Source organism: Coregonus lavaretus, assembly GCF_964263955.1.
Source record: "Coregonus lavaretus genome assembly, chromosome: 37".
Lineage (NCBI taxonomy): Eukaryota > Metazoa > Chordata > Actinopteri > Salmoniformes > Salmonidae > Coregonus > Coregonus lavaretus.
This window is the reverse complement of record NC_140024.1, coordinates 24023993-24046998: the sequence shown is the minus strand read 5'-3', so window position 1 is coordinate 24046998 and position 23006 is coordinate 24023993. Positions and strand designations below refer to the sequence as shown.

Below are 23006 nucleotides of genomic sequence, written 5' to 3'. Positions count from 1 at the left end.
CCGAACCCTGGCTAGACGAAGTTCTTGGAACACACCATCGTTGGTGGACGCGTTCTTCCATAGTTTGGCTGACTATATCAAGGACGAGTTGGTCTCCCATGAACTGCCTTCCACTCTTGATGAAGCCATCGCACTGACTGTCAGGATCGACAGAAGGATACAGACCCGTCGTCGTGAGAGGGGGCGCCAAGGTCCACCTACTACCGGCATTCGGAGAGATCCGACTGGGCTCCTGTCATCTACTGCCACTCACCCAGGTCAGCTTGATCAGTCTGAGCCTATGGAGATTGGGCGAGCCTCTCTCACTCCTGCAGAGCGCCAGCGCCGCTTCACCTCAAACCTCTGCCTCTATTGTGGAGGTGATGGACATCGTGTGGTAACCTGCCCTTTAAAGGGCCGAAGCTCACCGGGCATAGGGGGAGTCCGGTTGAGTTCAATGACCATCCAGTCCTCCGACCGCAAACCCCTGCTGCAAGTTCACCTCCGCCTCTCTGACTCAACTCACACCCTGGCTGCTCTGGTGGATTCTGGCGCCGAAGCCAACATAATGGACATCAAGCTGGCACGCCAACTGGGACTGGAGAACCTCCGTTTGACACCTCCTATTCCTGCCCGGGCACTGGACGGACACTTACTCGGATCGGTCACTCATGTCACGGCCCCGGTCTCGATGGGTCTGTCCGGAAACCATCAAGAAACTATCCAGTTTCACCTGCTCCCCTCTCCAGGCCAACCCCTCATCCTGGGTTACCCATGGCTCCGCCGGCACAACCCTCAGCTCGACTGGGTGACCGGGGTGATCAGGGAGTGGGGAGAGGACTGCCACCGAACCTGCCTGCTTGCTGCCGCACTACCCCCTCGGCCAGTACCTACTAACTCCGCTCCTGACCTCTCCAATGTCCCAGAATGCTACCATGGTCTCAGAGAGGTGTTTAACAAAGCAAGAGCCACATCTCTGCCCCCTCACCGACCGTACGACTGTGCCATCGACCTCCTCCCTGGAACAGCCCCTCCAAAGGGTCGTCTTTATTCGTTGTCTGCTCCTGAAAGAAAGTCCATGGAGGACTACATCAATGGCTCTCTGTCCGCAGGATTAATCCGTTCATCTTCATCTCCTGCTGGTGCTGGCTTCTTCTTTGTGGGGAAGAAGGACGGATCTCTTCGCCCCTGCATCGACTACAGGGGACTCAACGACATCACAGTGAAAAACCGTTACCCTCTGCCTCTGCTCACCTCTGCTTTTGAGTTGCTCCAGGGAGCCACTGTTTTTACCAAGTTGGATCTCAGAAACGCTTACCACCTAGTGCGGATCCGGGAGGGAGATGAATGGAAAACCGCATTCAATACACCAACAGGCCACTACGAGTATCTGGTTATGCCTTTTGGCCTCACCAATGCTCCTGCTGTGTTCCAGGCTCTAGTGAATGATGTACTGCGGGACATGTTAAACAAGTTTGTCTTCGTTTACCTGGATGACATCTTAATCTACTCCAGAAACCTGTCTGAACACACCCGCCATGTCCAGCAAGTCCTTCATCGTCTTCTGGAGAATTCCCTCTACGCCAAGGCAGAGAAATGTGAGTTTCACGTCAAGACAGTGGCCTTCCTGGGGTACATAGTGGCAGAGGGAAGTATCCAAATGGATCCTGCCAAAGTATCAGCAGTCACTTCATGGCCAGTTCCGGAGAACAGAAAGAAGCTGCAACAGTTTCTGGGGTTTGCTAACTTCTATAGGAAGTTTATCCGGAACTACAGTACCGTTGCTGCCCCTCTCACTGCTCTAACCAGCACCAAGCAACCCTTCACCTGGACCCCAGCAGCCGACAAAGCCTTCAGTACCCTCAAGGTGAGGTTCACCTCCGCTCCCATCCTCCAGATGCCTGATGTGGACCGGCAATTCATTGTGGAGGTGGACGCCTCGGATGTGGGAGTTGGTGCTGTGATTTCTCAGTGGGCTGCGGAGGATAGGAAGCTCCATCCCTGTGCCTTTTTCTCACGTCGGTTGTCCCCCTCTGAGTGCAATTACGACATAGGGAACCGTGAGCTGCTGGCTGTGAAGCTTGCCTTGGAGGAGTGGCGTCACTGGCTGGAGGGGTCCACCATTCCATTTCTCGTTTGGACCGATCATAAGAACTTGGAGTACATCCGCACGGCCAAACGGTTGAACTCCAGGCAGTCCCGCTGGGCCCTGTTCTTCACCAGGTTTAATTTCACTCTGTCATACCGGCCTGGATCACGCAACACCAAGCCAGACGCCCTCTCCCGTCAATTCCAGAAGGATGACACCCCCTCCAAGGACCCTGTGTCGATTCTGCCAAGTCCCTGCATCGTTGCAGCTCTGACCTGGGCTGTTGAGGAACAGGTGCTGGAGGCTCTCCGTAACCAGCCAGGTCCCAGCACTTGCCCAGCTGACCGCCTTTTTGTCCCCGAAGACCTGAGGTCCCAGGTCGTTCAGTGGGGACATGACTCCCGCCTAGCTTGTCACCCTGGCTCCACCCGCACTTACAACCTGCTCGCCCAGAGGTTCTGGTGGCCCTCTCTGAGGAAGGATGTACGGGAATTCGTCCAAGCCTGCCCCATCTGCAACCAACACAAGTCGTCCTGCCAGCCCCCAGCCGGATTGCTGCAGCCCCTGCCTGTGCCCAGACGTCCCTGGTCTCACATCGCCCTTGACTTTGTCACGGGGCTGCCCCCTTCAAGTGGCATGACCGTCATTCTCACCATCGTTGACCGTTTCAGCAAGATGGCACACTTCATTCCCCTCCCCAAGCTCCCAACCGCCAAGGAGACCGCCCAGGTGGTCCTGGAACACGTCTTCCGGATCCACGGACTGCCAAGGGATGTAGTTTCTGACCGTGGTCCACAATTCTCCTCCGCTTTTTGGAAGGAGTTCTGTCACCTGCTGGGAGCCACAGTCAGTCTGACTTCCGGATTCCATCCCCAATCCAATGGGCAGTCAGAGCGGGCTAATCAGGAGCTCGAGAAGGCACTGCGATGCATGACTTCACGCAACCCCCACTCCTGGTCGCAGCAATTGACATGGGTGGAGTACGCACACAATTCTCTGACCTGCTCTGCCATCGGTATGTCCCCTTTCCAATGTGTTTATGGATACCAGCCTCCTCTATTTGCCAGCCAGGAAGAGGAGGTTACTTGCCCATCTGCACTTGCTTTTGCCCGTCGATGTCGCCGCACCTGGTCACAAGCCCGAGCCACACTCCTCAGATCCGTTGCCAGCTACACTACCGGGGCCAACCGTCGGAGAATTCCTGCTCCCACCTACCAGGTTGGTCAAAGGGTGTGGTTGTCATCGAAGAACCTGCCACTCAGGGTGGAGTCGCAGAAGCTGGCACCTCGGTTCATTGGCCCATTCCCTATCATAAGAGTGATTAGCCCAACTGCTGTCCGGCTCCAACTGCCTAATTCCCTGAGGGTGCACCCCACTTTCCATGTGTCTAAGATTAAGCCCATCCATGAGAGTCCGCTGGTCCCTGCTGCGCCTGGTCCTCCTCCTCCACGGCTCGTCGATGGTGGTCTGGTTTACACCGTCCGCCGCCTGCTTCGGTCCAGACGGAGGGGTAGGGGTCTCCAGTACCTCATTGACTGGGAGGGCTATGGACCTGAGGAAAGGACCTGGGTGCCAGCTAGTCGGATTGTGGATAGGACTCTCATCACCGCTTTCCACCAACGGCATCCTGATCAACCTGCAATCCGTAGGGGCCGCCCCAGAGGGGTCCCTAACCGTCCTGCCCGCTCGGCTTCCTGTCCTGTGCCTGATCCTGTCTCGGGACCTGTCCCATCTCCCGACCACGGCCCTCCGGCTTCCTCCGAGGATGAGGACGTTCACTCGGACCGTTCGGAGGAGTTCTAGCCCTCCTCCGGCTCCCCTCCTCCCGCCCGGCGTGGTGTTGCTCTTGGGACTTCTGGGGCCGTCCCTTGGGGGGGGGGTTCTGTCATGGGCCTCTCACTCCACCGGGTTACCACCTTAATTTTCTTCCACTCTGCTCACCACTCTCTCTACTCAGCCTAACTAGCTCCACCTGTCCCTGCTCTGCTCTGCTCTAATTACTCTGCCAGCTGCGCTGCATTACCCACTACCTCTCCCAGTATTTAAGGCCCTGTCTTTCAGCTCTCCGGTGTCAGATCGTCTGCAAAGCTCACACCCGGAACCTGTTTGCTCGCGCTTCTGGCTCACCCTGGTTTTGTGACCCCGGACCTGCCTGTTTTTTGGATACTCTTCTGCCTCAGGAGATCCAGACCTGCTTCTGCCATTACGACTCCTGACTACTCTTCAATCCCGGTAACTCTGACCAGCCTTCTGCCTTGCTACTACGTATTTTGGATTTCCCTTGAACTGTACTGCTGCCTTGTTTCATTCCGCCCTGTTGTGTCTGTGTCTCCCCCCCCCAGGACTTCTGGACCACCCACCACCGGCTTCATAGGACGCATCGCTGCCACTGGGGGGGGCACAGACCCAGCACATTGGACGGGATCCCTGTTACCCCTGGAGCCTTCATTCACTCCCTACTTCCCTTTTCCCTTAAGTTTAATAAACTTTCTGGTGTGACGCAATTGTGGTCCTCTGGTCGTCTGTCTGAACCGTGACACATTCAGACTAGTCCAGGGTATTGTTCTGTCATTCAGACTAGTCCATGGTATTGTTCTGTGTCATTCAAACTAGTCTAAAGGTATAGTTCTGTGTCAGTCAGACTAGTCTAGGGTAGAGTTCTGTGTCATGCAAACTAGTCTAGGGTATAGTTCTGTGTCAGTCAGACTCTAGTCTAGTGTATAGTTCTGTGTTAATCAGACTCTAGTCTAGGGTATTGGTTCATTGTATATTTAAATATCAGGGAGAAGATAAGCAAGCAGATACAGCCTGTGTTTCCGTTAGGTGGACTTCACCGCTCTTCTATTGATTGTTTATTGATTGACAGGTAAGTAACAGGTCAGGAACACTTTGGTCTTAGTGGTTGGTTATCAGGGGTCTTTTCTTTTTATGGATCGGTCTGTTTTTACAGTAGCACACAGCAGCACTGATCATAGGCCTTTGCACAAAAAGACACAGCCTCAATTGGTGCCCCACCCTTGGGCTTACTAGACCATTTGGACTGGCCTTTTCCTGTATCCTTTGTTTGAATGGGACCACATTGAAAATATGGCAACCAAATGTGTGGTGGTTTTACTGGTGTGTTTAAAGCTTAAAATGAATCTGCAAATGTCAGCAGTGCCGCATATGGTAGTTGTTAATATCTTGGCTAATAGTCTCTGCTTTATATTAAATGTAAAATTACAAAGAAAGAAGCTGATGGATCTAGTAAACAGAGTAAAGAATTATATTATCTTCCATAATTCATTCTGCAGATGTAAGTTGGCCTGTAACTTCACTACACCAGTGATATTTTGACACTTACAGTAATAGGCCTAGTTCAAAGACCTCTTCAGTCAAACACGTATGAAACAACTTCATTATAGGTCTGAATAGCTTTGGATACTTGGGTAGTCATATTATTTATCTCTGTAAAAAGCAAAAGTGAGTGCTGTCAGTAATGTGCTGACTTGTCTAATAGTAACAAAGCGTTCAGACAGAGGTAACTGTTCAGAACGGCGGGAGGAGGCGGGAGGCTCGGCAGGGTTGGCAGTCTGTCTCACTTTGTTGGCAGTAGTTTGATCTTGTGGCTCAGAGGCATTTTTGTGGAGGCACCGTTTGTTCGTTGACTTGTTGGGACCTGTCGTCGTAAATCCCTGTGTGCTGTTCTTTTCAGCGCAGTGGGACTCGGGGACTCTCTGTATGTTGTTCATAACAGTCCTGTTAATCTTTAATCTGTTTTAATTAGGCATCCAGCGTCAGGTCATTAAGAGGAGAACCCCCTCTGGACCATTCAACATTACAAACGGCACCCCGTTCCCAAACCCTCCATCCTTTTAATAAGACCGACTTGAGGAGAGTGTTGCGGTAGAGAGAGAGACATTTGGAAACATATAAGCGAACAGTACAGCGAGAGAGATAAGGATTATATGTTGTTTTACAAGTTCAGCGTCCTTCGGTCATTGTTTAGAACTGACGCTATGATGGCATGCACATTGCAATGCAAACACAAACACATAACAGTACAGTGACATCCTTCCTGTTTTACAATAATGTTCTCACGTGCACTAACTGCAAACTGACACTAGAGGACAGTGTTTGCATTGATTTGATCTTGTCTCTTTCCCTCTCCATTTTCAATTACATCATACTAGTGAGTGAGTGTTAGGTATTTACACATGTATTCCCATCTAATCTCAGAAACGGTACGAGGAGTTGACTCCCTCGTTATTAATGATTAGGTGGGACATTTTTCCTGAATGTTTCACAGCATATCATTTTGAGATGCCATTATGCGTTGTTGGCATCCAATGACAAGCCCATCATGGCCCATAGTAATGTCAATGTGCTGTACATAGTTGTGAAATACTTTTAAGATCTTCATATGCTTACTCTGTGTTTGCTCTGGTGTCTGCTCTAGAACCCACAGTGTATATGTGTGTGTGTGCCTGCGTGCGTGCTTGTGTGTACTCACTCCTGTGTATGCGCCCAACTTGTGTGTGTGTGTATGCAATCTCACGCTGTGTGTTCTGGCCCAAGCCCCTCAGTGAGTGACAGTTTGCCCTGTGTGACAGTGTGTCCTGAATGGCGCCTGACTATGTCCCGAACCAGAGACCGCAGTACACTGCTCTCTGCACATACTGTGGCAGCATGGTCACCCTCAGCAGCACTGAGGTACTGAACACTGTGGTACCGGAGACAGGTGAGTAGAGAAGCCATTTTTGTCTCGTGTTCAGTCATACTTGTAGGATACTGCAGTTGGGTAATTGTCTGTAGCTCAGGATGTTAGTATTTGGGCTGCATGCAAATGTTGTTTGAAGAGACTCGACGACCGGTCATGCTCTCTGATGATCCAAAGGTCAGGATCCTAATTTCTAGAAATAGAATGGTGTGTGTGTGTGTGTGTCGTGTATTATCATATTCACACAGATGCTTTGTGTGCAATGCCAGTATCCTCAGGCTCATATCCTGTCTCAGCTTCATGTAGCAAGAGAAACAGAGAACATAATTTAAACCAGAGACAAATTACTTAGCAACTTTGTCATCTCTGCTCTATTTAACATTGATTGATTTTAGTTTTGGCCTGGATGAGGTTTAGATATTAATTTATCTTTGGGTGAATGCTAACTTGTGATGCAAGCGAAGTCGCTCAATTGCTCAATCTTGTTTACTGAAATCACATTAATCTTGATCGGCAATGATGGGTTGAAACATTTTGCAATAGAGGGTTTGAGTGAATTCCCTCCTATTTTCTCTGTGCCTGATATGCTTTCTGTTGATACTAAAGATATTAAAGCCAGTATAGTAGTGTAGGATGCAGGTCTCTGGTGACAGTATACCTCACATAGCAGCTGCTGGAATTGATTACTTTGAACGTGGGAGTGGGAGACTGAAACAGACAGTGATGTCATACTGTAGGTTGTAGGCAGACTGTGGGAACTAACTTGGAGATTCATCACTGTCAGCACCGTAAATACTGTACAATAGATCAGCACGCCAGCTCTTGAGAAACTTTTTTAAAATGTGAATTGAGAGACAGTATTTCTGTGGAAACATTTCCTATTTTATTGATATGGTTGCATCGTTGCATGGTTTTGATGGCTATTGTACTGTAGTTATTATTAGTCTTCCCTTTTCCTGCAACTTCTACAGATATCTCTAAAGTTTATCTGTCTCAAATGTCATTTCCTGTGTTTTTATATTGCAACATGTGTTGGTTGATATGAAAACAAACAGACTGCCGTTTAACAATAGAGTACCAACATGCATGAATGGGAACTGATCACAAACTGACACTCTCATTATCACATTTCATACTTTATAATAACCCCTGTTTATCTTACAAGATACTGGATGAAAACATTTGAATGGGAAAATGTTATCCTTGCCTACCTTATACATTTATACTTCTATCTCTTTTTTCAGGCCATGGAAATCACAACGAGGACAGTCCTTTCCTCAGCAGTGCAGATGCTGTCAAGAGGACTGATTTCTATGACAGGAACCTGGCCTTATTTGAGGTCAGTGAGCAAGCCTGTCTTCTGTTTTTAAAGTAACAGTCCAGTGTTTCCAGATTTCTATGAAATATGACCTATAATTAATTACAATATGAGTGAAATTGTTTTCCTATGTTAAAAAGCAGCTTTTTTGTGTTGGAATGGTGTGGGCATACCCCAACAACAGAATGATTTGGGCGTATACCGGTCATAAAAAATATTCATGCGAGTAGACCGCTGAATGGCCAGCTCATCCTCCTCAGGAGGATGACATCATCCTCTATGAGGAAATGGCAAGCATTTTTGAAACGGTCTGTTTGAGATCCAAGTTTGAGGTGGGTGTTTCTGGCCACAAAATAGGAGTATAGGATGAATCAACAACATTTTTTGGGTATGAGTTAACAGAATATGGACTTTTAAAAGTGAGATTTTCACTGGACAGTTACTTTAAGACTGGCTCTCAGTGACACTGATACTGATACATGACATGATTATACACAACATGTCACATGTTTTAACATCAATATTTGCTAGTCTCAACTGCCTAGATTGATCGATCACTAGATAGACCACCACTCCTCCTTCAACAAATACAGTGCAGGCACAGATTCAGTTCCTTACACTGCACTATAATACCCTTTTACTGTTGGCTATAGCACCCTAAAGACACAACAGGTACCCACCCACCTCTAACTATTCCCTGTCCTGCTGTCCCTGTCCTGCAGGAGGAGTTGGACATCCGTCCCAAGGTGTCGTCTCTCCTCAGCCGGCTGGTCAACTACACCAACATTACCCAGGGGGCCAGGGAGCACGAGGAGGCCGAGAACACAGGGACGTCACTCAGGAAGGCCCCAAAGGTCAGAAGTCACAAAGACTGGAGAAAAACTACCTCTCTTTCTTTTCAGATTCAAACAGGCTTTAGTCTCTCTCTCTCTACCCCTCCCCCTCTGTCTCTGCGCATGTTTGGATCTGAGCTTGCATGCGTGTGCTTTGGGTTGTGTTGGTGCCTGTTTGTTACAGGCTGTGCCCTGTGGGCCCCCTGGTGAGAATTGATCAATATTTTACCTGATCAATACTTCTTGTCAATTAGCTATTTCCTGTGGGTCTATCTGTGCTACATACCATATACAGAAACACAAAAACATAGACACTGAAACACACTATACACACTGAAATACACTGAAACACACTACACACACAAATATGGGAAACTACAGCAGTGCTATCACTCATCTGTTTTCTGTCTTCTTTCTGTTGCTGTTTATGTTTGATTCCTGCACCCTTCCTGATTGATGTTAGATATCAATTATAGTTAATGTGAATTTCTCTTCCTCTCTCACTCTCTCTGTCTGTTCTCTCTTTATCTCTCTCTGTTCTCTCTCTCTCTCTCTCTCTCTCTCTTTTTCTTTCTTTCTTTCTTTCTTTCTTTCTTTCTTTCTTTCTTTCTTTCTTTCTTTCTTTCTCTCTCTCTCTCTCTCTCTCTCTCCTCTCTCTCTCTCTCTCTCTCTCTCTCTCTCTCTCTCTCTCTCTCTCTCTCTCTCTCTCTCTCTCTCTCTCTCTCTCTCTCTCTCTCTCTCTCTCTCTCTCTCTCTCTCTCTCTCTCTCTCTCTCTCTCTCTCTCTCTCTCTCTCTCTCTGTCTCTCTCTCTCTCTCTCTCTGTCTCTCTCTCTCTCTCTCTCTCTCTCTCTCTCTCTCTCGCTGTCTCTGTCTCACTTCATGTCTCTCTCTCTGCAGTCACCCAACATGGGTACCCTGATGGGAGTCTACCTGCCCTGTCTACAGAACATATTTGGTGTCATCCTGTTCCTTCGTCTAACGTGGATCGTGGGCACAGCCGGCATCGTCCAGTCATTCCTCATCGTCCTCATGTGCTGCTCATGTGTTAGTACACACACACATTGTGGATGCACACACACACACAGGCACACTCACATGCACACATGCACGCACGCACGCACACACACACACACACACACACACACACACACACACACACACACACATACACACTGTCTGGCAATGTTAGAAGACCATTGACACTCTGTTAAAACTGGGTAACCAGCCAGTGTGCCAGTTAACATTACTAGGCTGAATAAAACCCACAGCATTTCAATCAATTTACATATCCTGCTGTTTACTCCAAAGGAAATGTAATGTATTTGTGGTTCATGTCTCAATCATTCCAATATGATTTATGAATTATGTCCAGTTGTGCAATGACAAGTGATGCCTCTAATGCTAAGTGTGTTTATTATGTGGATAAAGAGCTCAGCGTATTGGTTGATTGGCACAACAGAAAACATCCAGAACTCTCTCACAAAGACTGACCTTATTTGATGGTGTTCATATTCTCTCCTCTTTTACAGACAATGCTCACTGCCATATCCATGAGTGCCATAGCTACAAATGGTGTTGTCCCAGGTGAGGGTACAGTACAAGCGTTGAAGATTGAGAATCCAAACTTAAATGTTACACTTAAAACACTTTAGTTGTAACAGTTACATAAACATGACATTAACAAGATAATGTAATTGTTAATTACATTAATAACAAATTAACCAATTATCACACCGTCAGTCTATTCTGACATCAGACCAGTTTCATCCATATTAACTCTGTTCTGCTCTGTTATAGCCGGAGGGGCGTACTTCATGATCTCTCGTTCCCTGGGTGCTGAGTTTGGTGGGGCTGTAGGAATCTGTTTCTATCTGGGAACAACCTTCGCTGCTGCCATGTACATACTGGGAGCTATAGAGATCTTCCTGGTGAGTTATCTGTTGCTCCCAAATGGCACCCTATTCCCTATTTAGTGCACTACTTTTGATCAGGGCCTATAGTAGTGCACTATGTAGGGAATAGGGTGCCATTTGGGATGCAACCAAAATACCGCAGTAAAATAGGTCAATGTACTCAATCATATTGAGATGGAGTAACTTACATGTAAAAAATGGGATCCAATAACATCAGATGAACAGAAATTTGATCCACGTAATGTTACTGTTGTAGACTGTAGTATATGACTGATATTTGTATATTCGGAGTATTCAAAATAGATACATATAAAGTGAAAGACGTCTGTTCTGACCTTATAGCGAGTTGTAGAAGTCATTATAAGTGCATTAAGAATACACATATAAGGCATTATATGTGTGTTCCCAGTGGTGGAAAAAGTACCCAATTGTCATACTTGAGTAAAAGTAAAGATACCTTAATAGAAATGACTCAAGTAAAAGTAAAATACTACTTGAGTAAAAGTCTAAAAGTATTTGGTTTTAAATATACTTAAGTATCAAAAGTAAATGTAATGTCACGATCGTCGAAGGAGGAGGACCAAGGCGCAGCGTGATATTCGTACATACTTATTTTATTAAGTGCACACACGATAAACAAAACAACAAACGATACGTGAAGTCCAACGGTACTAACACAAACCAACTGGAACAAGATCCCACAAAGAACATATGAAAACAGCCTACCTAAGTATGGCTCCCAATCAGAGACAACGAGCAACAGCTGCCTCTGATTGGGAACCACCCTGCCCAACATAGATCTATACGATCTAGAACAGAAACCAAAACATAGAAAACACAACATAGAAGCTACACAGTGAAAACTAAACATAGAAAATCCACACCCTGGCTCAACATTTCAGAGTCCCCAGAGCCAGGGCGTGACAGTACCCCCCCCCCAAAGGCGCGGACTGCAACCGCGCCCAAACATAAACCGAACAGGGGAGGGCTGGGTGGGCATTCCTCCTCGGAGGCGGTTCCGGCTCCGGGCTTGACCACCACCCTCCAACAATCCCCCCGTAGCGCCCCTGGTCCGGTCTGGCCCCGCTGGCTGGAGCTGGACTGGACATCGTAGGAGCGGATTGCTTAGGCTCCGGTGTGGAGCAGCTGACCGGTACCTGACCAGGCACCGGTGACCCAGGCACGGGTTGTGCCGGACTGACGACGCGCACCCCTGGCTTGGTGCGTGGAGCAGGAACGGGCCGGACCGGGCTGACGATGCGCACCCCTGGCTTGGTGCGTGGAGCAGGAACGGGCCGGACCGGGCTGACGATGCGCACCCCTGGCTTGGTGCGGGGAGTAGGAACGGGCCGGACCGGGCTGACGATGCGCACCCCTGGCTTGGTGCGGGGAGCAGGCACGGGCCGTACCGGGCTGACGATGCGCACCCCTGGCTTGGTGCGTGGAGCAGGAACGGACCGGGCCGGGCTGGCGACGCGCACCGTAGGCTTGGTGCGGGGAGCAGGAACAGGCCGGGCCGGGCTGGCGACGCGCACCATTGGCTTGGTGTGAGGAGCGGGACTGGGTTTCTTCATAACCCTCCGCTCCCTCAGCTGCCTACACAGTTCCTCTCGCCGTGCCTCTACACTCTCCTTCTCCCTTATCGCCTCCAGTAGCTCCTCCCTCTGAACCACTAACTCCTGCTCCCTCTGGACCAATAGCCCCCTTAACCTGGTGGCCTCCTCACCTAACCTCCCAATACGCCCTGTAGCTGCCTCCTGCTGCCCCGTCGCCCATGCCGTGTGCCCCCCCCCTAAAATGTTTTGGGGGTTGCCTCTCGTCCGTCCGACGACGACACTGTTGACGCCGTTGCTCCTCTCTCGCCCGAGCCTTAACTTTAGCCCATGGCCCTTTCCCCGTGAGCATGTCCTCCCAGGACCACCATTGGCCCACCTGGGCCATCGCCAACCTCTCCAGCTCATTACCCGGCGCTTGCTCCTGGACACGCTGCTTGGTCCTGTTTTGGTGGGATCTTCTGTCACGAACGTCGAAGGATGAGGACCAAGGCGCAGCGTGATGAGCGAACATACTTTTTTTATTAAGTGCACACAAAAAACAAAACAATAAACGATAACGTGACGTCCTAGGTCTAAACACAACCAACACGGAACAAGATCCCACAAAGAACATATGAAAACAGCCTACCTAAGTATGGCTCCCAATCAGAGACAACGAGCAACAGCTGCCTCTGATTGGGAACCACCCTGCCCAACATAGATCTATACGATCTAGAACAGAAACCAAAACATAGAAAACACAACATAGAAGCTACACAGTGAAAACTAAACATAGAAAATCCACACCCTGGCTCAACATTTCAGAGTCCCCAGAGCCAGGGCGTGACATGTAATTGCTAAAATATACTTAAGTATCAAAAGTAAAAGAAAAGTATAAATCATTTCAAATTCCTTATATTAAGCAAACCCAAAACAATTAGCCAGGAGCACGCTCCAACACTCAGACATAATTTAAAGTACAGTGGCTTGCGAAAGTATTCACCCCCCTTGGCATTTTTCCTATTTTGTTGTCTTACAACCTGGAATTAAAATGAATTTTTGGGGGTTTGTATCATTTGATTTACACAACATGCTTACCACTTTGAAGATGCAAAATATTTTTTATTGTGAAACAAACAAGAAAAAATACAAAAAAACTGAAAACTTGAACGTGCACAACTATTCACCCCCCAAAGTCAATACTTTTGTGACGAGTACTGAGGATACGAAGAGGCAGGATGCAGACGCAGGAATCAACAATGTAAAGGTTTACTTAACACTGAGCAAGAGAACAACAAGACACTAACAATCACACACAACACCGAACAGTCCAGGGCTATATAGGGGTGGTGATGAGATGATGAGGTGCAGGTGCGCTCGAGGAGATTAGGGTGCATTGGGTTTCCATTCCGGTGTTGCCGAGGTGGTGTGCTCAGACCGGTGGCTCAGTAGACCGGCTAATCAGAGCGCCGGAGGGGAGCAACGGGAGGAGACGTGACAACTTTGTAGAGCCACCTTTTGCAGCAATTACAGCTGCAAGTCTCTTGGGGTATGTCTCTATAAGCTTGGCACATCTAGCCACGTGGATTTTTGCCCATTCTTCAAGGCAAAACTGCTCCAGCTCCTTCAAGTTGGATGGGTTCCGCTGGTGTACAGCAATCTTTAAGTCATACCACAGATTCTCAATTGGATGGAGGTCTGGGCTTTGACTAGGCCATTCCAAGACATTTAAATGTTTCCCCTTAAACCACTTGAGTGTTGCTTTAGCAGTATGCTTAGGGTCATTGTCCTGGTGGAAGGTGAACCTCCGTCCCAGTCTCAAATCTCTGGAAGACTGAAACAGATTTCCCTCAAGAATTTCCCTGTATTTAGCGGCATCCATCATTCCTTCAATTCTGACCAGTTTCCTAGTCCCTGCCGATTAAAAACATCCCCACAGCATGATGCTGCCACCACAATGCTTCTCTGTGGTGTGGGATGGTGTTCTCGGGGTGATGAGAGGTGTTGGGTTTGCGCCAGACATAGCGTTTTCCTTGATGGCCAAAAAGCTCAATTTTAGTCTCATCTGACCAGAGTACCTTCTTCCATATGTTTGGGGAGTCTCCCACATGCCTTTTAGCGAACACCAAATGTGTTTGCTTATTTTTTTCTTTAAGCAATGGCTTTTTTCCGGCCACTCCTCCGTAAAGCCCAGCTCTGTGGAGTGTACGGCTTAAAGTGGTCCTATGGACAGATTCTCCAATCTCCGCTGTGGAGCTTTGCAGCGCCTTCAGTGTTATCTTTGGTCTCTTTGTTGCCTCTTTGATTAATGCCCTCCTTGCCTGGTCCGTGAGTTTTGGTGGGCAGCCCTCTCTTCGCAGGTTTGTTGTGGTGCCATATTCTTTCCATTTTTAATAATGGATTTAATGGTGCTCCGTGGGATGTTCAAAGTGTTGGATATTTTTTTATAACCCAACCCTGATCTGTGCTTCTCTGCAACTTTGTCCCTGACCTGTTTGGAGAGCTCCTTGGTCTTCATGGTGCCGCTTGCTTGGTTGTGCCCCTTGCTTAGTGGTGTTGCAGACTCTGGGGCCTTTCAGAACAGGTGTATATATACATGTGACAGATCATGTGACACTTAGATTGCACACAGGTGGATTTTATTTAACTAATTATGTGACTTCTGAAGGTAATTGGTTGCACCAGATCTTATTTAGGGGCTTCATAGCAAAGTGGGTGAATACATATGCACGCACCACTTTTCCGTTATTTATCTTTTAGAATTCTTTGAAACAAGTAATTTTTTTCATTTCACTTCACCAATTTGGACTATTTTGTGTATGTTCATTACATTAAATCCATATAAAAATCCATTTAAATTACAGGTTGTAATGCAACAAAATAGGAAAAACGCCAAGGGGGATGAATACTTTTGCAAGGCACTGTATGTGTTTAGTGAGTCCACCAGATCAAAGGCAGTAGGGATGACCAGGGATGTTCTCTTGATAAGTGTGTGAATTGGACCATTTTCCTGTCCTGCTAAGCATTCAAAATGTAACGAGTACTTTTGGGTGTCAGGGAAAATGTATGGAGTAAAATGTACATAATTTTCTTTAGGAATGTAGTGAAGTAAAAGTAAAAGTAGTCAAAAATATAAATAGTAAAGTAAAGATACCAAAAAAACTACTTAAGTAGTACTTTCAAGTATTTTTACTTAAGTACTTTACACTTTACACCATTGTGTGTGCCTCACAGAAAGTGTACTTACTTAAATTACTTCTGTTGTCATTGTCCTCTTCCAGAAATACCTGGTCCCCCAGGCGGCCATCTTCCACGCCAGTGACCAACACGGGGGCGACAGTGCCATCCTCAACAACATGAGGGTCTACGGCACCATCTGTCTCAGTCTCATGGCCGTGGTGGTTTTTGTGGGGGTGAAATACGTCAACAAGCTGGCCTCTCTCTTCCTGGCCTGTGTCATTATCTCTATTGTCTCCATCTACGCCGGGGCCATCAAGTCCATTTTCCAACCGCCCGACTTCTCGTAAGGCACTGTGTATTTGTTGACTTCTTTGTCTAAACAGGAAATGGGGATAATGGTATAATTTGTGTGGATTTAATTTGGTGTTAATGAATGTTCAGTTTTTCCCCAACGGAAGCCAAGACACTTGTTGTTCCGCTGGCTGGAATGGTCCAGGGAGATATAATTGTATTTCCATTGTTGAACTTTGTCCTAAAGATGTAGCTACTGTACGCATACTGTAAATGTTTTTCAGTGTAGCTATAATGTAGCTAATATTTGATCTAACGTAGAGTGAAAACACAGATATTATCATCACATTATCATGACATGTTTTCATCACTCTGTTGATAATCATAACCAATAATATCCCTCTTTCTCCAGGATCTGTATGTTGGGTAACAGGACATTGGTGAGAGATCAGTTTGACGTGTGTAGTAAGACGGTTCTACAGGGCAATGTGACTGTAGCTAGTCAGCTGTGGAGGAACTTCTGTAGCTCTGGCAACATAAGTAGTCCTCAATGTGACGACTACTTCAACCAGAACAACGTTACAGAGATACAGGGAATACCAGGACTGGCCAGCGGCATCATCAGCGGTAAGGACCATAGTTGTAATGATATGGCTATTACCACACTGGGTGAAGTCTAGGATACAGATCTAAGATCAGCTTCCCCCTCCCACAATCCTAACCTTAACCATTAATGGCGGGAAATGTATAACTGACCCAATATTAGCGTCTAGGGGCAAATTCACTCTTTTACTATAGCCATTGGGGACCAGCCAGCTATGGGGCAGCAGAGCCACATCCACTTTACAATGGTGATATGTAATTACAGTAAAACATGCACTTTGAGATTTTCTGCAGACTTTGTGTACAACATGTTTGTAGTGATTTAGCTATCTAAAAAGTGAATTTATATATACTATTATAACAATAATTTGTGATGCTGTAGTGCAGGACTTCCCAACCCTGGAGAGCTATCATGCTGTAGGTTTTTGCTCCAACCCTAATCTAGCACATCTGATTCTAATAATTGGCGAATATTATTATTTTTTTGTCATTTAGCAGACGCTCTTATCCAGAGCGACTTACAGGAGCAATTAGAGTTAAGTGCCTTGCTCAAGGGCACATCAACAGATTTTTCACCTAGTCAGCTCAGGGATTAGAACCAGCAACCTTTCAGTTTACTGGCACAACGCTCATACCCACTAAGCTACCTGCAACCATTAATCAGGTTAGTAACACCTGGGGTTGGAGCGAAATCCTACAGTAGGGTAGCTCCCCAGGAACAGGGTTGGGCAACCCTGCTGTAGAGCTTTGGTGGGTGTTGCTGTGCCGTTAGGGGGATGTCATTACGTTGCTTACTTTGTGGATGGGATGCTAGCATATCTATAAAGTTCGTTCCTGATGTGTATTGTAGATAACATGTGGGGAGACTACCTGGAGAAGGGTCAGATCTTGGAGAAGGCTGGTCTGCCCTCAGTAGACGTCCACGGGGCTGTGGAGAGCTTCGGCCTGTACGTCTCAGCTGACATCGCTACCTCCTTCACCCTCCTGGTGGGAATCTTCTTTCCCTCCGCCACAGGTAAGACCTGGCAACCCAGAGCCATAACTGGTAACCCAGACCATGAACTGGCAACACCAGACCAATTGACCAGCTGGCAACCCAGAGACATGTTTGTTCACTGATTGGTTGAGTCAACATTCTGAGTGTTGTCAGTAACTGATGTGTGTCCTTCATGTCCCTGTACTGTAGGTATCATGGCAGGCTCCAACAGATCAGGAGATCTGAAAGATGCTCAGAAGTCCATCCCTATTGGAACCATTTTGGCTATAACCACTACTACCCTTGTCTGTATCCTTCCATGGAGTCAATAGTCAAATCAAATCAGCGTTTATTTGTCACGTGCACAGGATACAGCAGGTGTAAACGGTACAGTGAAATGCCTACCTGCAAGCTCTTCCTTGTCCATATCAATAGGCAGTGTTGTGCCCAAGTTGTTCGATGTCTAGATACATCTGTGTTCCATACTGCATGTGTTTCTGTATGTTCCTTAACATCCTGCCGTCAGATTTCAGCTCTGTTGTTCTGTTTGGGGCCTGTATTGAAGGAGTGGTCCTAAGGGACAAGTAAGTGAACCTGTCTGTAGCATTAGGCCACATCTTTGACATCACAAGCTACATTCAAGTCCAGACAATGGCATGTCTGCTTCTCAACAACATACAGTACAAAGCTTTTAATTATATTTGTTGGTATGGCAAAGCACTTCAAATGCTGTGTTTGTTGGTATTGATAATGGCCTCACTAACAGGTCCATGTCCTCTCCTGTCCTGTAGGTTTGGGGATGCAGTCAGTAAGAACCTGGTTGTGGGGACTCTGTCCTGGCCCTCCCCCTGGGTCATCGTGATTGGCTCCTTTTTCTCCACCGTGGGGGCGGGACTACAGTCCCTGACCGGCGCCCCTCGTCTCCTACAGGCCATCGCCAAGGACAACATCATCCCCTTCCTTAGGGTAGGACCAGCCACCTCGGCAGGTAGCCTAGCGGTTAAGAGCATTGGGACAGTAGCCAAAAGGCAGCTGGTTCAAATCCCAGAGCCGACTAGGTGAAAAATATGCCGATGTGCTCTTGAGCAAGGCACTTAACCCTAATTGCTCTGGATAAGAGTGTTTGCTACAATGTAAAAAATTATACACTGGCTATCAGAGCCTTTGTGGTTGGAGCTGTATTGTACATACACACTGTTGTGTCATTTCTATAAAATGCAGAGCTGTTAGTGGACTGGAAAACACAGCCATAATTCAAGGTTTCTCTAGCTGCCACCACTGTTTGTACACATTGCTCGGCTCTATGCCCGTGTATGGTTACAGTGGCCCTACGATATGATACACAACTACAAACTACAGTGAACAAGAGAATCGAGTTGCGGATGTCTTTGCTTACTCATTTGAATGAAGCTGAACATATGAGTTAATTTGCATTCCCACATTTCAATTCTTGTTGGTAGAAGAGGATTAGCTATATAAAAGAAGGTAATGTTATGGTTGAGTAACCCTGGTCTATGATCAGCTTAAGCAACCATGAAGAATCAGGTACCAAAAACTGGCCTAGGACCAGCACTTAAAGGCCCAATGCAGCCGTTTTTCAATCAATATCAAATAATTTCTGGGTAACAATTAAGTACCTTACTGTCATAGTTTTCTATTAAAATAGAAAAAAATAGCTTTTTTAGCAAAAAAACTATTTCTCAAGCAAGAATTTAGCTAGGACTGTCTGGGAGTGGTCCGAGTGGGGTGGGGAAAACTAAAACTTGCTGTTATTGGCAGGGAGGTTGGAACTCTATTTGTTATTGGTCTATTAAAGCTGCACTATGCAGAAATCGCTCTGCCATTTCCTGGTTGCTAAAATTCGAATAGTTTGCCTAATTTCAGTTTATGTGACAAAACAAGCGCACGTATAGTGTAGAGAATCATTGTACCATCTAAACCATTGTGAAATATCTTTTCCATAACCAAACATATATTGTATTTTCAGCTGTTTGAAGCTGGTGTGCAAAACTGAAAGTAAAAGACGCAAAAACAACACTTAAGAACTGGAAGCATATAAATAATGCACATAGAACATATTTACCGCTTCTTAGACTTGCTTTCAATGAGAATGACGGATCTCCCGAGTGGCGCCGTGGTCTAAGGCACTGCATTGCAGTGCTAGCTGTGCCACAAGAGATCCTGGTTTGAATCCAGGCTCTGTCGTAGCCGGCCGCGACCGGGAGACCCATGGAGCGGCGCACAATTGGTCCAGGGTAGGGGAGGGAATGGCCGGCAGGGATGTAGCTCAGTTGGTAGAGCATGGCGTTTGCAACGCCAGGGTTGTGGGTTCGATTCCCACGGGGGGGCCAGTATGAAAAATAAAAATAACTAACTGTAAGTCGGTCTGGATAAGAGCGTCTGCTAAATGACTAAAATGTAAATCTATAACTCACATTTCTATGTGAATTTGGTCGGGTCGCCCAAAAAGTTACATATTGCAGCTTTAACCAATTTACTGCCTGGTGATGTCACCAGACAAGCCGAAACTCCCACCCTTGCAAACCTGCTGATTAGGAGGTCCTGTGTAGATTGTATTTTCAATCAGCAACTATCAGGAAATAACACTGATTTTTTTTTAAATTACCACATTGGCCTCCCGAGTGACGCAGCAGTCGAAGGCACTGCATTGCGGTGCTTGAGGCGTCACTACAGACCTGGGTTTGATCCCAGGCTGTTTCACAACCGGCTGTGACCGGGAGTCCCATAGGGCAGCGCACAATTGGCCCAGCATTGTCCGGGTTAGGGGAGGGTTTTGCCAGGGGGGGGCTTTACTTGGCTCATCGCGCACTAGCGACTCCTTGTGGTAGGCCAGGCGCCTGTAGGCTGATTTCGGCCGTCAGTTGAACGGCGTTTCCTCAGGCACATTGGTGCAGCTGGCTTCCGGGTTAAGCGGGTGGGTGTTAAGAAGCGCAGTTTGGCGGGTCATTATTTCGGAGGATGCATGACTCAACCTTCACCTCTCCCGAGCCCATTGGGGAGTTGCAGCGATGAGATAAGATCGTAATTGGATATTTACAGTTACATTTTAGTCATTTAGCAGATGCTCTTATCCAGAGCAACTTACAGTTAGTGAGTGCATATATTTTCATACTAGTCCCCAGTGGGAATCGAACCCACAACCCTGGCATTGCAAGCGCCATGCTCTACCAACTGAGCTACACGGGATATCATGAAATTGGGGAGAAAAAATAGGGTAAAAAAAAATCAGCACACTTTTACAGTGTTAGTTTCATCAGCCGTTGTACAATCTGATACAAAAAACAGGGAAAAGGCTTAATTTTGACTGCACTGGGCCTTTAAAGCCACACAATCCATAAGTTATCTGTCCCCTTGGCTACAATACAACAATTAACCTAAAATAAAACAAATAAAAAACAAACAAACCATTAAAAAAACAATGAATGTATTTCAAAAATACATATTTCTGTTATCTGTAAAGAAAATAGACAATGAAGTGTATCGTTTCTTATTTCCTGGGGCAGGTGTTTGGTCATGGCAAGGCCAATGGGGAGCCAACCTGGGCACTGTTACTGACAGGACTCATCGCTGAGCTGGGCATCCTCATAGCCTCTCTGGACATGGTGGCCCCTATCCTCTCCATGTGAGTCACACACACACACGTGCACGAAATAGACTAAACACACAGGTGCATGCACACAGACAAGGAAAAACACACACATGCACGCACACAAACACACTAAACACACACATGCAGACATGCACACAACAAACATGGTGATTTAAAAACAGTCAAATAGGGATTATTTCAACTCATATCCATATTCATTACATAATGGTATGTTGTGTGAACTTGCTGAACTTACTCCCATCAGCCAAAGTCATGTACCTTACATGGGAGAAAACAGACTCTTGATGACTCTACTTCCCCTCTCACACACTGTTAATAAACCATTTTCAATGTGTGTGTATCTAGTGGTTATTCCACTCCATCTCACAGATGTTTTAACATTATGGTCCTCTGTGGAGTACTTTGGGCGGCAGGTAGCCTAGCGGTTAAGAGGCTGGCCCAATAACTGAAAGGTTGCTGGTTCAAATTCCTGAGCTGACTAGGTGAAAAATCTGTTAATGTGCCCTTGAGCAAGGCACTTAACCCTACTTTCTCCTGTAAGTTGCTCTGGATAAGAGTGTCTGTAAAATGTACTTTAATCAAATCACTTGCATTTTAGACAACCACTTCACAAGTGAAACACCTCATTCCAGCCAGGCACCGTGAACACACTCAGCACAAGTGGCTTTTTGTGGAAGGTCACCAAGTGCAGTGGTTCCCAAACTGTGGGTCCAGTTATTGTTTTATATATATACATTTTAAGGAACTCAATCCGACTTTCAACTTACTGTTGAAGGTTATAATAGTAGAATGCACAAGGTGAAATTTCGAAATTGAGTAGTGCATCATCAGTATTCCTCTTGTCATGTCGGTCATTGCATACCTTAGAGAGCTATTTATAACTCGTCAGAAATGTCCAGATCAACTAGCTCATTTCAGGTAACGTTTTTTAGCTAGGTTTCAGTTCCCATACATTTTGTAGTAATGTTCGAGTCACTCAAGTATCACATGAATACACATTAGACATGGCAAAATGTATAGAATTGCAGGAAATAAGCTTTAAACCTGAAAAAATGTCACTACACCAACAAGAGTGGTGTGAACAGTTTGTGTCATGAACAGTGCTTGTGCCCACAGAAATAGACGTTGTGCGCGTGCGTGCGGGATGTTCCCCAATGCTGGAAGGGGGGCCTGAGTGAAAAAGTTTGGAACCCCTGACCTAGTGCACTTTCTTGTGCTTCTGTGTTTTGCCTTCAGTTGAGATGTATTTTAGCAGACTACTAGGCCTATACATCCTGCAACAAGTACATAACTGGACAATTAATGTATTGTAATTCCAAAGCAATATTTAAATGACTAAATCGGTTTGGAATTAATTACATTTTATGGTGTGTGATTTTTTTTCCGACAGGTTCTTCTTGATGTGCTATCTGTTTGTGAACTTAGCCTGTGCTGTGCAGACTTTACTACGGACACCCAACTGGAGGCCTAGGTTTAAATATTACCACTGGTAAGTACAGTACAGGTGTATGCGCGTGGCTGTGTATCCGTGCATACTGTATGTGAGCGATGTAACACTCATTTGTATACGCGTGGGTGTGTTGGCTACACTTCCACTCCATTTGTATACGCGTGGGTGTGTTGGCTACACTTCCACTCCATTTGTATACGCGTGGGTGTGTTGGCTACACTTCCACTCCATTTGTATACGCGTGGGTGTGTTGGCTACACTTCCACTCCATTTGAATAATCTACTTTGCTTTTCTGTTGACTGACTGGAGGACTTTATGCAGACTCCAGCTAGAGAAGCATTTTGTTCTCTGGTGTTCTGTATGGTGACCTAGAAAGAAGGAACTTCACTGTAATAAGCTTCAGTAGCTGAACAAGTATAGCACCTGTCGTGGAAATTCACCACTAAGGACTCAAACTCAATGTAAATGAATCAATCTTTATTATCACGGCCGGAGAGGTTCACAAAC

At 46.5% G+C, this 23006-nt stretch overlaps 1 protein-coding gene across 1 annotated transcript in view; it reads left to right on the top strand.

Moving 5' to 3' along the window:
- Positions 1-23006, top strand: part of LOC311111912 (solute carrier family 12 member 4-like) — a 40015-nt gene that overhangs the window by 9016 nt on the left and 7993 nt on the right. Inside the window, exons 2-14 of the mRNA XM_084154835.1 lie at positions 8012-8106; positions 8808-8939; positions 9817-9963; positions 10449-10503; positions 10717-10847; positions 15649-15890; positions 16251-16465; positions 17292-17456; positions 17628-17726; positions 17944-18001; positions 18209-18383; positions 20942-21060; positions 22439-22537. Of these exons, the coding sequence (XP_084010961.1) occupies positions 8012-8106; positions 8808-8939; positions 9817-9963; positions 10449-10503; positions 10717-10847; positions 15649-15890; positions 16251-16465; positions 17292-17456; positions 17628-17726; positions 17944-18001; positions 18209-18383; positions 20942-21060; positions 22439-22537 (1732 nt within the window). The remainder of the gene's footprint in view (positions 1-8011; positions 8107-8807; positions 8940-9816; positions 9964-10448; positions 10504-10716; positions 10848-15648; positions 15891-16250; positions 16466-17291; positions 17457-17627; positions 17727-17943; positions 18002-18208; positions 18384-20941; positions 21061-22438; positions 22538-23006) is intronic.